Below are 15,116 nucleotides of genomic sequence, written 5' to 3'. Positions count from 1 at the left end.
CAAAGTTATTGCAACTGTAACAACAATATTGTTCATATGCGTGTTGTGCATGGACGACGTGCTGATCTCGTAGGTCACTAAAAGGTCATCCTAAGTCTGGAAGACATTCTGCTACTTAAATTCATAGTCTGAAGGTGCATTGAGAGAATTATCAGATACATTCTTATCAAAAGTTTTTTTTATTGCTGTTGCTTGTTTCTGGGAAAGTATGTTGCTGTAAATATGATTTCTGAGAATAAGACTCACTCAAGTTTTGAAATACAAAAACGTTTTCAGTAATTGACTGATACTGCACACATAACTGGTGTTTGTATGGCTCTTTAATTTATTAATTAATTCCTTATTGTCTCAGTTAGTTCATGGTATGTATACAATAATGTTTAATGTTAAGTGTTCTTTAATAAAGTTATTTAAGAAAGCAGCTTTCAAATTGATGCGTAATCCACACAGGACAGGTCTATTCATATCAAGTATTCATTATATCAACAATCTGTGTATTTACCCCCCGAATATTGTTAGGCTACCAATCTCAAAATCCCATTTCGGCCAGGCCCTATACTTGTAAGTTATGTCTGAAAAAAATGCTCTTTGCTGGCTGTAGTTAATACTTCTGCTGTTTGTTTGTCCAAGCCATTCATCGAGTTTGGGCTAAAAAACCTTGTTGACGGAGACAGGCTTTGCACTTAAAGAATTATGTTTACTAATCAAAACTAGAACATTTCCTCGTGGGGAATTCTGAGAGGGCCACGGGGCGTGTGTACACTATGATGAGATTCTTCAGAGATTTCAAACAATTAATACTAGTAATGTTATGATACTATATAATATACAAGGACCACACCCACGACAGGCTAAAATCACAAAGTTCTCGCCAAGCACTGCCCCGTGACCCTAATTAAAGCAAAATGAGTCATTTGTTCAAGTTTTTATAAAGGACCATGGTGCACAGTGACAATCAACTGGTGAACATTAGGAACAATATCCACACTACACCTGCCAAAGAAAGAAAAGCAGTTTCTTATCAAGTTCAGTGTTACCTTTCTCCTTAAGGTAAAATAAAGAAAATAATATTGCACTTTAAGTCTTTAAATCTTTCATTTCAACATGCTATACAGGTCAAACACAGTCCACACAGTCTGATATCCTCTTGACAGGAATGTGAAATGTCAAGTGGATTCTTTTATTCTTCACTTTCCTCAAACTTTCTCAAAGTTTCCACAGATTCTCAAAAACAAAAGTAAATTTAAAGTCCTTTAAGAGACATAATGCTGCTGTGATACCCTTTTGGACAAACATCCAGTCCTTAATGTCAAAGTGGGTCAGCATTGACCTCATTACATTCAAACTACCATCAATATATATTGATAAAAACATTTAAGACTTTTTTTATACTGTGATATTATATAAACAAATACATTATACATATAAAAAAACAGGATACATTCAAACAAAAAAGGAGGAAAATAAATGAGGTTAGGTCAGCCATTGGTAGGCCTTGACAGGTTGGCCATAGTGCACTGTTTACAAACCGCTCTTGCCAATTTAGACATCACAGTTGCACAATGCATTTTCACCCAAGAGAAGCAACTCTCAGTGCTGACCTCCCCCAGACTCCCTTCTTTAAGTTGATCACATTCTTCTGAAATGTAAAAGAAAAAGACTCGCGCGTCATTCTCACTCACTAAAACAGAGACAATATCTCAGTCATGTTGGAACCAGGTCAATGACACTTCCAAAGAAAACCGGGCACATGACATGGCACTCTTCACCCCCCCTCAACATCTTCCTCTCGTACAGTCTGACACTGAACATATGAATGTCTCATGTAGACTAAATCAATAAATTACAGTGATCAGCCAACTCTTCCATGTCGCTGAAAATCCACCTTAAATCCACGCGCATTAGTGTGGATGCGCATTGGAGGCGCATTTCAGCGCAGCAACCCAAATCAGCGGCATCCTGCTGCTCGGAAGACACCCAGAGTGCATCCGGTCACTTCATTCCATCCAGCACTACTTCTGCTTTTCACATGGAGATTTTATCTTCATGATCTGGTCCATTGCTCTCCTGGTTTCAGCCACACGCCCCCGGTTGGATTGTCCATCACGTACACCAGCCCCCCGGCGTCACAGCCGCTCTGGGTCCAAGAATGGGATCCCGACTTCTCCATCGGCCGGGGGGAAGACCGAGGACTGGTCACCTTCTTCTGAATGCGGACAACGGAGGCTGGAGTAGAGCACGCGTCGATTCTCTGATACGTGTCCACTGCGCCAACGCGCTGGAAAATCACGCGCGCTTCTATGGAGGATTTGGAGCCTTGTTGTCCCATAATGTAACTAATTTCAAAACACTCCTTTAAATCAAAACGGAATTGTCTAATTCGTGCTTGTGTCTGAGTTGGCTGACTGTCAAGCGTCTTTAGCTGCCTGCGCGTACTGATCTCACTTATAAAGTGCCAAATCTATATCAAACACGGCAGCGAGTTCCCGTAATGCTGTTGGGTGACGCACTTGACTTTATGGATATTAGACGTCTGAATGCTGCAACGCAGCTCTTTGGTATTTGCATGAGTCCATGTCCGAGCTATTTTGAGTCCCTCCACCTGGTAAAGACCGTCACGAAACTTGGCATCATGGAGTTCTTCCGAGCTGTGTGCGCGCCTCCTGAGGGCTGCAGCGGGGTTGAGTTGCCGTGCAGGGAGCAGCGCAGTGTTAGGAGCTATTTGTGGTCCAACAGAGGCACTCGGGGCACGTCACGTGTTTTCCCCCCAAACTCACTCTGATCTCAGCACCTCATTCTTCTGTGATTGTTGAACGCAACATGATTTACAACAAACGGCTTCTTGAGAACTAGAACAGAACTGAGTCAAATTCCTGGAGAGGTGATAAAGAATATTACTCATGACTTTCCTCTCTCCTCTTCATCTATTTTGGTTGTGCCCTTGAGCAAGGTACTTACAACTCAACTGCTTAAACTTAATACATATAACATATCATAATTAATAATTGATAGAAAATAAATTAATGTAATTTTGAAATAACAGCTAATGTAAGCAAAATGTATTTTAAAAGGACCCTTGAAAACGAAGACTTGCCTGAATACAACTTACATTTAAAAAAAATAGTAATGTAATCCATTGCATTACAAAAAATATATCTAATCTGTAAACTAATGGTTGATTTTATCTTTTTAAAAATAAAAGCAGACACAAAAATGTAAGTTCAATAAATATTCCCTTTTTTCAACATTCAAACATTTTCAATGCAAATAAAATCCATTTTGCATATTCAGCATCAGCATTGCTCTTGTAATGCAAAATGCTGATCTTCAATTTTTAATGGAAATTAAAGAAACTCCATTAACCATAAATCATCCTGAAAAAACATACTAGATAAGTCACTATTAAAAAAACTGGCAACCTTTTAAAATAAATAATGTAATCAAGTAATCCTGTAATGTCTTCAGTGTAAGTGTAATTTATATTTTGTCATCTGATTACTACATGTAATCTGATACTACCAAACCTTGTTTGTAGTGATTGCACTGATAAATCTGCTGCACAGTGGATGCCAGCCAGAAGGCCTTTGAGATCATAAAGACTGACGGTGAATACATTCAAGATGAAACAGTTTAATACTGATAGTTTACATACAGTTTCTTTTACACCGTTTTCTTTTTTTTCAGCCAACATGTGTGAATCATGGACTGCTTCTCAAATTAAAGTGAAATGGGTCATTTATTGTAAACTTCTGCTCATGTACAGAAGGACAAAAAAAGAACAGAATACAGTATACTGATTTGGCAATCCGCCAGAAACACCCAAAAGGTCAACAATAAATAAGGCATTAGGTAAACTTAAATAAAAAAGGCTTCTCTCAGCTGATGCAGAGAGCTTATGAAACACAGTGGTAAAACAGTAGTAAATCAAGTATGGTTTACTGTAACCTCCTTGACAGGTTGTTGCTGTATTGCTTGGGGAGCATCTCATGTTTCTAGCTACAAGTATTCCAGCCGTACAGTTCATGATGTGTCGTCTGTTAGCCAGTTTCTCATGACAGCAGACGTGCGGATGTGTCCTGTTTCGTGTGCTTACCGGGGTCAAAGGCAGCCACCAGTGTCCATGGAGACATACTGTATGTAATTTGTTTACGAACATGGATAAGCCGAAGCACATGCCCTGATACAGATGGTATAAAACAAATCTGCTGGAACAGTTTACATTAGCTCCATAACAAGAGGTGAATGTCAGGAACTAAACCAGGCTCTACATACATTAAAACCCTCTTGTATTACTGAGGATATACAGTGTTTACATTGGCTGATATGTAAGTTTACCATTCCAAAAAAAATAAACATCTGAAAAGTGCAATTTTTACATGACTGTGTGTTTGTGTGTATATGTGTTGTATATGTTAAAGTAACACTCAACCAAAAATCTATCTTCTGAGTATCACTAACCCTCCGCAGACGTGAAAAGTGGAAAAGTTATTTTGCAGTTTTGGCCTTGAATGAAAAGAGTGTCCTGATGAACCACCTTCAGCTCTTTCATTGCTTCAGCTTCCTTCCTAATGTTGTTTACATTTAAATCCAGAGATTTATTTTGTCTCTGTATAATTATAAACAATTGATGAATTGTTTAAATAAAGAAAAAGCAGACATCAAAAGCAGATTAGCTTAATCATTAGACTCCCTTTAAAATAAAAAATAAAAAGATAAAATAAATTAACCAGTTAATAATTCTGATTCTTTTTTTCAGCTTAACATTATGATATGGTTATTACATTTTAAAACGCAATTACATCATTTTTATAAAGGCTTATTAAAGTAACTTTTCATTATTCCAGTTACTCATGTGTCTGTCTTTCATATTCCATCTCACAATTCATGTGTTTCTTTATTTATTATTAATGTATATATTGTCTTTTCAACTGTTTTCCTGTAAATTTATAGTGCAGACATTGTGATGTTCAATACAATTTCTCGCAGGGACAACCAGGTCTATCTTAGCTTATTCTGCCTAAGTATACAACACTATAAAGTTACCAATGTAAGGGTGTATAAGCACCTCAAAGTTTATTGAAATCCAAGCCAAAAGGCAATAGTAGTGATTGGTCAGAGTCCTGCTAATACACAGACTGCAAGTGTTTGATACTCAAAAGCTAGATTTAGGTGCAGCACTTCAAGTTAAAATAAAGGTGTTGATCCATTGGTCTTTTTATATTTGATAACATTTTCCAGGTCAAACATGTAACAGATGCATACATTACTTGAGAGCATCATCAAAATGCAGCAAGCAGGTTTTTCGCAGAAACATTTTCAGTAGCTTCCTGTAGTTGCACAGTAAATTTTGGATAGGCACTAGTTGAAGCCTCCTCTGAAGAAGCCTCCAGTGGAACTGTACCAATCACGTGCATGTACAGAAAACAGTAGTAAATCAATCACAGTCTAATGTGTGCTGGTTAAGAGAAAATCCCATCTGATGTCTGTCCAGCCCAGTCTCCTGAAAATTACGCCCCTATACAATGGAACTGCATTCTCCATTATGTTTAGAGGGAAAACTTGAATTGACCTGGATTAAGTTAAGTAACCAAGATATTTTCCTTAACCAAACCAAGTTGTTTAGTTTCTATTCACAAGTACAACTTTACCTACATGTTAAAGCTGCAACCGTAATCCAGGAGAAAATACATTTCCCACGAAATGTAATTGAAAATGCAGTTTGGTTGTTTGGAGAAGTAACTTTAAGGGGACATGTTTGATCTGTCTGCATATATGCATCTCCACTGTTGGAGAACTTCAGTATTTTGATGTATTTACTATTAAGTTGGCAGATAGTTATGGATCTGTGTTGTGTTTAAAATGCCCTTATCTCAATCAGAAAACTTCAAACAAAACCTAACTTTAGTGTGCGCTTTATGTGTTTTTGCACGAGTGCATATGTCTGTATGTGTGTGCACTTGTAAAGTTCTCAGGGTCCAAAATTTAACTTCCTCCGGTCCTCTTTCAATACCATACTTGCTGCTCCATCCAGAAGATGTGGAAAATCATTGAAAACGTTGATCACAATGTGAGCTCTAAACCCGACCTACTCCCCCGTCTTGCTGCTCCCACCAGCTCCACTTTTAAACTTAACCACCATGACGGTGATGTTGTCGGGGCAGCCGCGGTAGAAGGACTGGAGGACGATGCTCTTGGCGCCGAAGTGAGGCTCGTCCAGACGCTCGCGAACGAACCGAACGGCCTCCTCGTTGCTGAAAGCATCCCACAGGCCATCTGAAGCCAGGATCATGAACTCTGGCTGCAGCTTGTCCATGTCAAAGGTCATGATATCGGGGTCGGGGATGACTACATTGAGGTTCTTAAGCGGGTAGTCCCCTAGAGAGCGGGACATCGCCAGGATTCCCTGGACCCTCCAGGATCCATTAAAACTGATGAAACCACCTGGAAATGAGAATGAAAAACATTCACTGGTCTGATCTGTTTATGTGGACGTTGTACAACTATAGTAATCAAACTCGTGACTCAGTGGGACAGTAAACCAAACTGAGCTTATAAAAAGCTAAGCTTGACTGAAAAAAACGTTAATCACACATCTTAGGTATCTCTTACATCTACCCCTGAGCCTATGCTTTGTTTAACACAACGCTGTACTTAAATACGCCAACAGATGGCAACAGAGGGCCCTATATTAATCCACATGAGTGTGCAGTACAGTTGCATTCAGTTGAATATTACAGGGTTGTTCCTCTGATCATGTACCTGCCCTCTTGATCCTCTTGCGCTCTTTGAGCTGGTATGGCTTGTGGTCATGTGACAGTGCAACTGCGTTCCCATCTTTGTCACACAACACACCGCGAGAGTCTCCAACGTTTGCCACTGTGAGTTCTCTGTCTGACAGCAGCGCTACCAGACATGTCGTTCCTGTGCAGGAGATAGAGAGAAAAAGACAAGAATAAGAGGAAATAGTCAAGAGTCTTAATGTTGCAATAACAATTAGGAATTATTAAGGTCTCATGTTCGTTGATTAGAAGCCCAAGGGTAAACACACACCAGAGAAAAAAGACTGGTCTCAATGCAGGCTTTTTATTCAGGTCACAGGTAAAGTTATGCAGTGCTGGACTCAGACTGACACAGCTCTCGCAGGATTCCAGTCAGAATATGCCCCGATTTTTGTAATAATTCACAATTTAATCCTCTTCAGAAGTTGGACTTACACACAACAGAATCTATTAGCCAGATACCTATGACATGGACAGGCCAACAGCTGTTCAAGTCTCGTTCGAAGATTGTGATACGAAATGTGTGTGCGCGTTGTTCTTACAGGCGCGTATCTATGAACTACAAAGCCTAAACAAGATAACATACTGTGAGAACACGCTGTTTCAGGTCTGTCTGTGAGAGAAAGATGAACGCTACAGTGGAGAAAAACACATTGGCTATCTGCCTTCTTATAATTATTCAAATATAACAGAATCAAAAACATTGGTAGAAACGGATGTTAGACAATTGACCACATCATATGCCTTTTGTTTGTTGCAATAAATTGTTTTCAACATTTTCTGCTATCACACTGGCAATGTGTTTAAAAACGAAAATCAGTGTTTGGTAATGTAATATTTAACTGTGGTAACAGACGGCTAAGATAACACTGAATCTTACAACACTCTTGGACAAAGTCCAAAATGTCAGTAAATATATCTACAGGCCTGAAAATGTCAAGAGACCACTGGAATGATAATATCTGCCGCTATTATATTTTCACTGAGGTTCCACACTATAATAAATACAGTGATTTAAAAGGATTTGACTTCACTTAATCCCCAGGCCTGACAGAACACGTACCTTTAATGACATATAGGAATGTTTGACCTTTAAAATCTGATCTACAGATTTGTGGAAGATAAAGGTATTAAATAAGTGGTGCAAACTGCAAATGATAAGGTGATACAGTAATAGTGTTGGTAGGGAGGGGGTACTGTGACATTCCGAACATAGATTGATGAAGAAAAGGCACAAATTGATGCATTAAAGTTCTTGTTTGACTTAGAGGAGCCCCCTCTTAATATTTTCCTCCTGCAAATGCTAAAAAATAACAATTCTTTTTGTAATTTTGCATCTCCTTGTAGCGGTTTTGTGTCTCTCTGTAGTTGCTTTATTTCTCTTTGCAGTTGTTTTGCTGTTGTGAGTCTCTTTATGGTATATTTGTTTCTAACTGCAGCTATTTTTCATCTCTTTGTAGTCACTTTGTAGTTTTTAGTGTCTTCAAGGTTGGTATGTGTCTCTTTAAGTGACATGTTTTAGGTGTAGGCCATGAGGGCCCCTTGATACTTTGGGCCACTGGGCCTGTGCCCGATAGACCGGTACATTAACAATCAACAATGAAAAACAATATGCCAAAAACAACCCTTTGTTGAGGTAGATGTATCAAATGCCACCAACTGATCAATCAGCAGCATAACGTTACATCACAGCAGTCTCACTTTTCTCAGTCAGTATTGCAAGTGGAGTGTACGAAGGGAAGCTATCAAAGAGGTAAATGTCAGCTGGGAGGCATTGTGCTGAGAGGATATTATACAGGAAATTGTAAGATTGTGTTTGATAGCAGAGGTGCTGTGACACGTCGTGTCTAGTTTGAGGCAAACAGCGTGAAGGCCGAATCACAGACATCATTTTAACATCTCCGCTTTAGGGTGCAGAGCAATTCTAGCAAATGTTTTAGATTAAAATGTATCACACCCAAGGGACAAGCCTGCTAACATTTCGTCACATACTTGTTTGCATGTGTATGGAATTAGGGCTGTATCTTTACATCTGTACATCTCAGCTGGTTATAACCATTCCCAAAACACTCATCCAGCTTTCCAACAAATATTTTGTCTTTCTCTCTGTTGGCTCATTAACTACCCCCCCCAGCCCAAACACACACATATACAGTATATATTCACTTCCCACCACTCTCCTCCCCCTCCTGACCTGCTTCATCGTGGTTGGCAGAGAGCTTGTCCAGCATCTCACGATCCACACTCAGGATGCGCTGCTCGAGGATGCTGCTGTAGGAGAGAGAGCTCTCTCTCTTCTCTCTCTCAAAGGCCTGCAGCTGCTGCTTCAGGGACTCTGGCAGGTGGGCTTTCACATAGTCAGCTGCAGCCTGGGAGGGAGGGGGGAGAGGCAGGACAAGCAGAGGGTTAGACAGCCGTAGGTGGAAGCGTAAAAGCAAAGCAGAGTGATGTTCCTCCGATTCAGCTCTACATAAAGTAAAGCACCTTGCAGCTCATGGTGTGGACTTTTAAGTTCATGACTTAACTTTTACTTTTTCACAGCCCCAGCTCGACTTAAAGCTTGGATAAACCCACTGTACTATTCTTGCCCAGCAGTATCGATATTTAGTGTTCCGATGGCCAGTGGGCCGTGAGTATTTTCACTGTTTTTTTCATATGAAACTAGAAGATCTAAGGAATCTAAAGGCACCATGTGCGTCAGGATTTCGCATTGAGAAGTTGTCGAAATAATGCTGCAAAGTTAGTTTTTGTGTTTTATTAAAAAAAAATTCAGAGCAGTGAAGCTTAAAGTTGAAAGTTTAAGAAAATGCTGCAGTTGTTGTCAGTTGACTGAATACTTTGTTGGTCAGACTGTGGGTTTGACTCTTATTTGACAAAACAAGTCTTGATTGAATTTAATTTTGTTGAAACAAAATGCAGTTAAATAGTTAAATCGCAATATTTTGTATCGCAATACTCACCATATTGCAAAATGCTTAAAATCGCGATATTGTATTGTGACTGATAAAATAGTGTTGTTGGGCCTCTGCTGATTCCCAATTCTAACAGACACCGTTAGTAACTAGCTGGTGACCATAGTGAAGCATTTAGACACAAGAAAGGTGGAGACTAAAACAGAGCTAAAAGGAGAGTCAAGACTATCGGGTGACAAACAACTTTATATACAGTCAGTCTAGGTGTGCAAATAGGAAGCTCTTTTTTTGTCCCGTACAGCAGGTGCTCTGTGCTGAATTATTGAAGAACCTCCTCAACCTCCAGGCCACTTACCCTCCTCCTCCACCTCCACCTCCGCTTTCTGCCTTTACTTATCTGCTTCTTCCCTCATTTTCTCTGCCAAGATTTCCATTATGCTAATGCTGTCGAATCGAATCTAAAATGGGAGATTTTTATACCATCTTAAAGTCCCCGTTAATAGAGAGTACATATTTCATTTTTGCAGCTCTTGTGGAAATGAAGGCACTTTGGGCCATTCAATATACACGCTTTACTGCTTCGCTTTCTGATGATGTGCGATAGCAGTTCGACAGCACAAGTATCAGACTGTTCAGTTTTATTCAAATTTTGACCATCTCTTCCTATTGCCCCCCTTCCCTCCTCTCTCTTTTCTTTTTGCTTGATGGGTGTAATGATTAATTAATTTAATTTATTTGAAAGAGAGGCGCCCTGTGAGTCTCAATCAGGAAAGCTTCAGTGTAGATGTCCATTCATCCCAACCAGCTGAAATGCCAAAGCCAGTGCAGGGACAGACTTCATAAATCACTCAAAGATTTTACTCCCTGAGAATTTAATGTGTGTAAAATATTGGACCAACTTCATAAAAGGTTGATTAATAAGCATTACGGCTCTCTTATTGACATCACTGCCCCTATTTGCCCTTGGTGTCAGTGTATGACTATAAATTAGGTTTTATGCAGCAAAGTAGTGTGAAAGCCTGTTAAAGCTGTAAACTAGTCAGAGCTCCTGCTTCAGCAGCAAACAATCCCAGTAAATCATGTTAAAAGGGGAGCAGCAGCTTGTGCTGACTTTTATAATTCTGGGCCATAACTCACCGCGTTGATAAAAATACAGGGGGGAAAAACAGGGACGTGTTTGAGAAATTTCCTGCATGTTTTCAGAGCCAGAACACACAACACTACCAGAGACAGCCTGCTCTATCAGCCCGTATTTGGCTTGGCGGCATCACTGCATTTAATATGGCTGGTGTGTGTGTGTATTTGAGTGTGTTTACATTTGTGCCAAACAGCATATAAATGCACTAGCTAATAAATATTCTAGGATATCCGAACTTTCCAGACAACATCATTAGCATTTGGAGTCCCAGAAGGTAAACACAACTTTTCCAAATGGCCCTTAACATTAGACTAATCCCCATTGATTTACTATATGCTTTTACTGTAAGTGCTTAGTTTTTAGACTGGGACATGCATGTCTATATATCTCAGGACGAGAGCTGTGTATTGATGCCAATGACCCTACAGCTGAGGTCCATGTCAGAGTGACCCGTTCCTTTTTGGTCCAAACCCTTTGACTACTAAGAAATAAAATAAATGTAAAAAAGAGGTTACAAACAAGCAAACACATACGAACACGTATATGCATAAAGATACAAGTTTGAATAAAGAAAGGGAGGAAAACTGAGGGAGAAAGAGTGAGATATGTTCAGACGGGCAGGAAAGATAAATATTTGTTTGAGACAGGAATAGATGAGCGATCCGGATGGGCAAACAGCCTCTACACTCTGTTTGTTGTCTCACAGTAACTCTTGCAACTAATCTTTAAGAAAAAAAGAGAGAACATGCAGTTCCCTTAGTATTTTTCTGTATTCAAATAAATATATACATATGTATAGATGCACAGCATGTCAGACTCAAAGATTTATGTTTTGGTGTGACCTGATGTTTAACCAGAAGGAGAACATTTGGTTTGGAAGCATCAATGCACACTCAAACTGCTATCAGGTTCACACATAAATGTTTGTTTATTCCATAGATAGAATAAAACTAAACACAGACGTACATAATACAATTAAGAGGAACCTCTATTGAACTAGTTTACTTCTAAATAAATGTGCTTGCTCGTGCCATTCATCATTTTTATAACATATTTAAATTATGAAACCTAAAAAGTAGGCCCAATTCTTAGATACAGCGACGGATGTGTGTTTAAATATTGATTTAAATTAGTGGTAGACCTGGATTCAAATTATAAAACATGTACTAGCTCAACTGCAGGGATTTTATTTGCATGAGACTAACACACCTGAAGTCAATGCAAACCTGTTTCCTGTTTGTACTTGGCATCTTATAAAACCCAAATTTCAAGGACGTTTGAGCATTTTATTCAAAATTTAAGCACTTCTCAAACCTTGAAAACTCGATTCTCAGCACATGCAAGGACCCTGTTATTTAGTATATTCTGGGTTTGGATTTTTGGTCAGATAAAACAAGCATTCTAGTGATTCCCAATGGTGGCAGGTGGGACCGTTTAGGGTAGTCTCTGCCACCAGTATGAATGTGTGTGAAAGGGTGAATGAACACAGTCTGTAGTGTAAAGCGCTTTGAGTGGTCGCAAAGCGACTAGAAAAGCGCTATATAAGTGCAGGTCCATTTACCATTTACCATTTAGTGATGTGCCCTTGGGATTTAGAAAAGTATTAAGGACAATTTAAACTTCTTCATACTTCTCTTACATTTGCTTGCAATCTAAAGATTTGTTCTTGTGTTGTGTTAATGAAAAATAAGAGCTATGAAACAGGAAGACTTGGCTCTAAATGATTATAAACTTAACCATCAGTCAGTGAAATATGTCATACACTGGAACCTCTGGGGGACGGGAGTGGTGCTGTGACAGATGGTGGCCAGGACACGTGGTCTGAAGGCAGCCATGAGAAACCAGTGACCCTTGACCACAAGGGGAGTGAGGGAAAGACAGAGAAAACCTTTACACACACATCACTAACCCCCATCCATCCACACACACACACTCAAGGTCTTTGTGATGAATCTTAAGTCAACTCTCTGACTGGCAGTGGGATGGAGGTGTTCACACAAAAGAAAACAATGATGGGGAGGGAAGGGGGGTTGTTCTGTTTAAAAATGTGGGGGGGGGGGGGGGGGGGGGGGGGGGTTATGTCTGTACAGTACCTGGACTCTCTATGATGCTAAACAAATAATTGGCCTTGTCCAAGTATTTATTGTCCGTCTCTTATAATATCAATTAAATGCCCCTCTCAGAATAATTTATTTGTCATAGATTTTTCTGTAATAGGTCTTGTTGAGTATGCACAAAAAGTAGCAATTATTAGCTTGCTTTCTCCAAAGAACTTCCTGTCTACCTGCTCCGAATCCAAATGATGCTAACTTATTAACGTGCAGCTGCATGTCTTTGGGTCTGCATGAGTCCAATGCTTAATGACTATAACAATGGCCTGTGTAACCTTTCCCTCCCAGCAGCCTTACCTCTCCACCGTGACCATCAAATATTGCGAATATGGACGGGTGGCTCTTGTTGGTGATGTCGGTGAGCACCTCGAAGCGGTCCTCCATGTGATCTCGCCTCCCCTGTATGGAGTACACGGCTACGTTGTTGTTCTTGAACTCCCAGGTTTTGGAGAACTCTGCATCCAGGACACTGAGGCCTCCCAGCCGGTCATTCTGCATCATCTCCGCCACTTTCCCCTTTACCATCTTCACGGCGTCCCGGCTGGACTTGACGATGGTTTTCACCTCGTCCGTGTGGAAGAAATAACTCCACAGCGCCAGGCTTATGCACAGCAGAAACAATGTCTCCGGCCTGAGGAGAAAATAACGCATAATCCGACCCAGAAGAGACAAGAGCGTCATTGTGTCTCCTATCATCACACGCAACCAAACTGCGGTCTGTCTCTCTCCCCTTTGCACAATTCACTCCATCCGCTCGGCGGAACTATGAAGAAATCGATTCTCTACCACGATGTCTGACAAAGACTTGAATTTCAACATTTACAGTGTTCCTCGGAGGCCTGTCTTCTCTTCTCCGCATTTACGCACTGTGCACGGCAGACTGCCAGACACCGGGCCGGGAAGCGCAGGACAAAAGCGGGCAGGACGCCGTCATTGACTCGGTCCGATGTTTTGGTCCTATCTTCGGCTCTCTAAACAGCTGCAAGAGGATTCTCCGAGTTGAGCCGAGCTCCCACAGCCCATTGTAGGATGACGGATATTTTGGGTGAGACCCACCCCGACGAGAGACATGGGAGTCACCGGGGAGGGGGCGAGAGTCGACGATGTGTCTTGGAGGTGTCCTCTTTTTCCGCCGCTGACCCCGTTTCTCCTCTCGGATATGTGTCTGTTCAGTCTCCGCATCAACACATTTTTCACACACACACACACACACACACACACACACACACACACACACACACACACACACACACACACACACACACACACACACACACACACACACACACACAAAACACACCTCCAGTATTGAGCTGCGTCAAACCACCGAGGAGAGTGAGCATAAGAACGGAAGTCGATCGTGGTTATTTTAGCACAAATTAGCAGAAGCTGTACTGGAGTACACAATGGATTTCTTTAAATTCGGTGCTTTATTTTGAAAATTTGTAGCGGAAGTGGGGTTTTTTAATAGTGGTCAACTTGACACGGGTTCATTCTTTAAGTGCATCGGCTTTGACAAGAGTGCGCAGCTGCAGGCTCATACACTGGCCAAACAAAACATTGGATCCAATGGCGGTGGCTGCGGAATGAAATAATGATGTCATCCTGTATAAGATGACATATCATACTGATATCAAATATCGATTTTTACACTAGTATTATCTCCTATTCATCACGGAACACCTTGTGCCTGACTTTTTATGAGCAACTGGACGTTAATTTAGCCTCCATGATATAACGAAGAATAGAATTGAATAAAATACAATATGATAATACAGTACAATACACTACAATAAAATCTGTAGGTCTGTATGCGCACACATAGCATACATAAATTTTCAGCAAAATATGGATTCAATTAAAAATTATATGACAGTTAATACATATAAATGTTGTTTTTGTTTTGTACTTTTTCAACATTGTCTTATAATATGGAGGGATGTTTCCTAATCTGTACAAAGATTTTGCATTATTCTATGACCATTTTATATTCAGATTCTTTACCAGTGACAGAAATTTTGATCAAAAGACATATATCCCAAATTCTGCTGACCAAGTTCTGCATACATAAGTGTGAATTTGAAAACCAAAGACTCCTTGTTAGTAATTTTACATAGCTTGAGCAGTACATAAAAAATGTGAAATATTATGAATAAAAATGCCATTAAAACCTCTT

At 40.1% G+C, this 15,116-nt stretch overlaps 1 protein-coding gene across 1 annotated transcript; it reads right to left on the bottom strand.

Moving 5' to 3' along the window:
- Positions 1-3,610: 3,610 nt before the first annotated feature.
- On the bottom strand, positions 3,611-14,146 carry ppm1la (protein phosphatase, Mg2+/Mn2+ dependent, 1La). Its single transcript, XM_059344846.1, has 4 exons — positions 13,238-14,146; positions 8,974-9,148; positions 6,760-6,921; positions 3,611-6,441 (listed from the first exon to the last, which is right to left on the bottom strand). The coding sequence occupies exons 1-4, from the start codon at positions 13,634-13,636 to the stop codon at positions 6,086-6,088; spliced, it is 1,092 nt and encodes a 363-aa protein (XP_059200829.1). The 5' UTR covers positions 13,637-14,146; the 3' UTR covers positions 3,611-6,085.
- Between the last annotated feature and the right edge of the window lie 970 nt (positions 14,147-15,116).

This window comes from Centropristis striata, chromosome 11 (assembly GCF_030273125.1).
Source record: "Centropristis striata isolate RG_2023a ecotype Rhode Island chromosome 11, C.striata_1.0, whole genome shotgun sequence".
NCBI classification, from domain to species: domain Eukaryota; kingdom Metazoa; phylum Chordata; class Actinopteri; order Perciformes; family Serranidae; genus Centropristis; species Centropristis striata.
The sequence above is the reverse complement of the archived record's forward strand: the minus strand, read 5'-3'. Positions and strand labels throughout refer to the sequence as shown.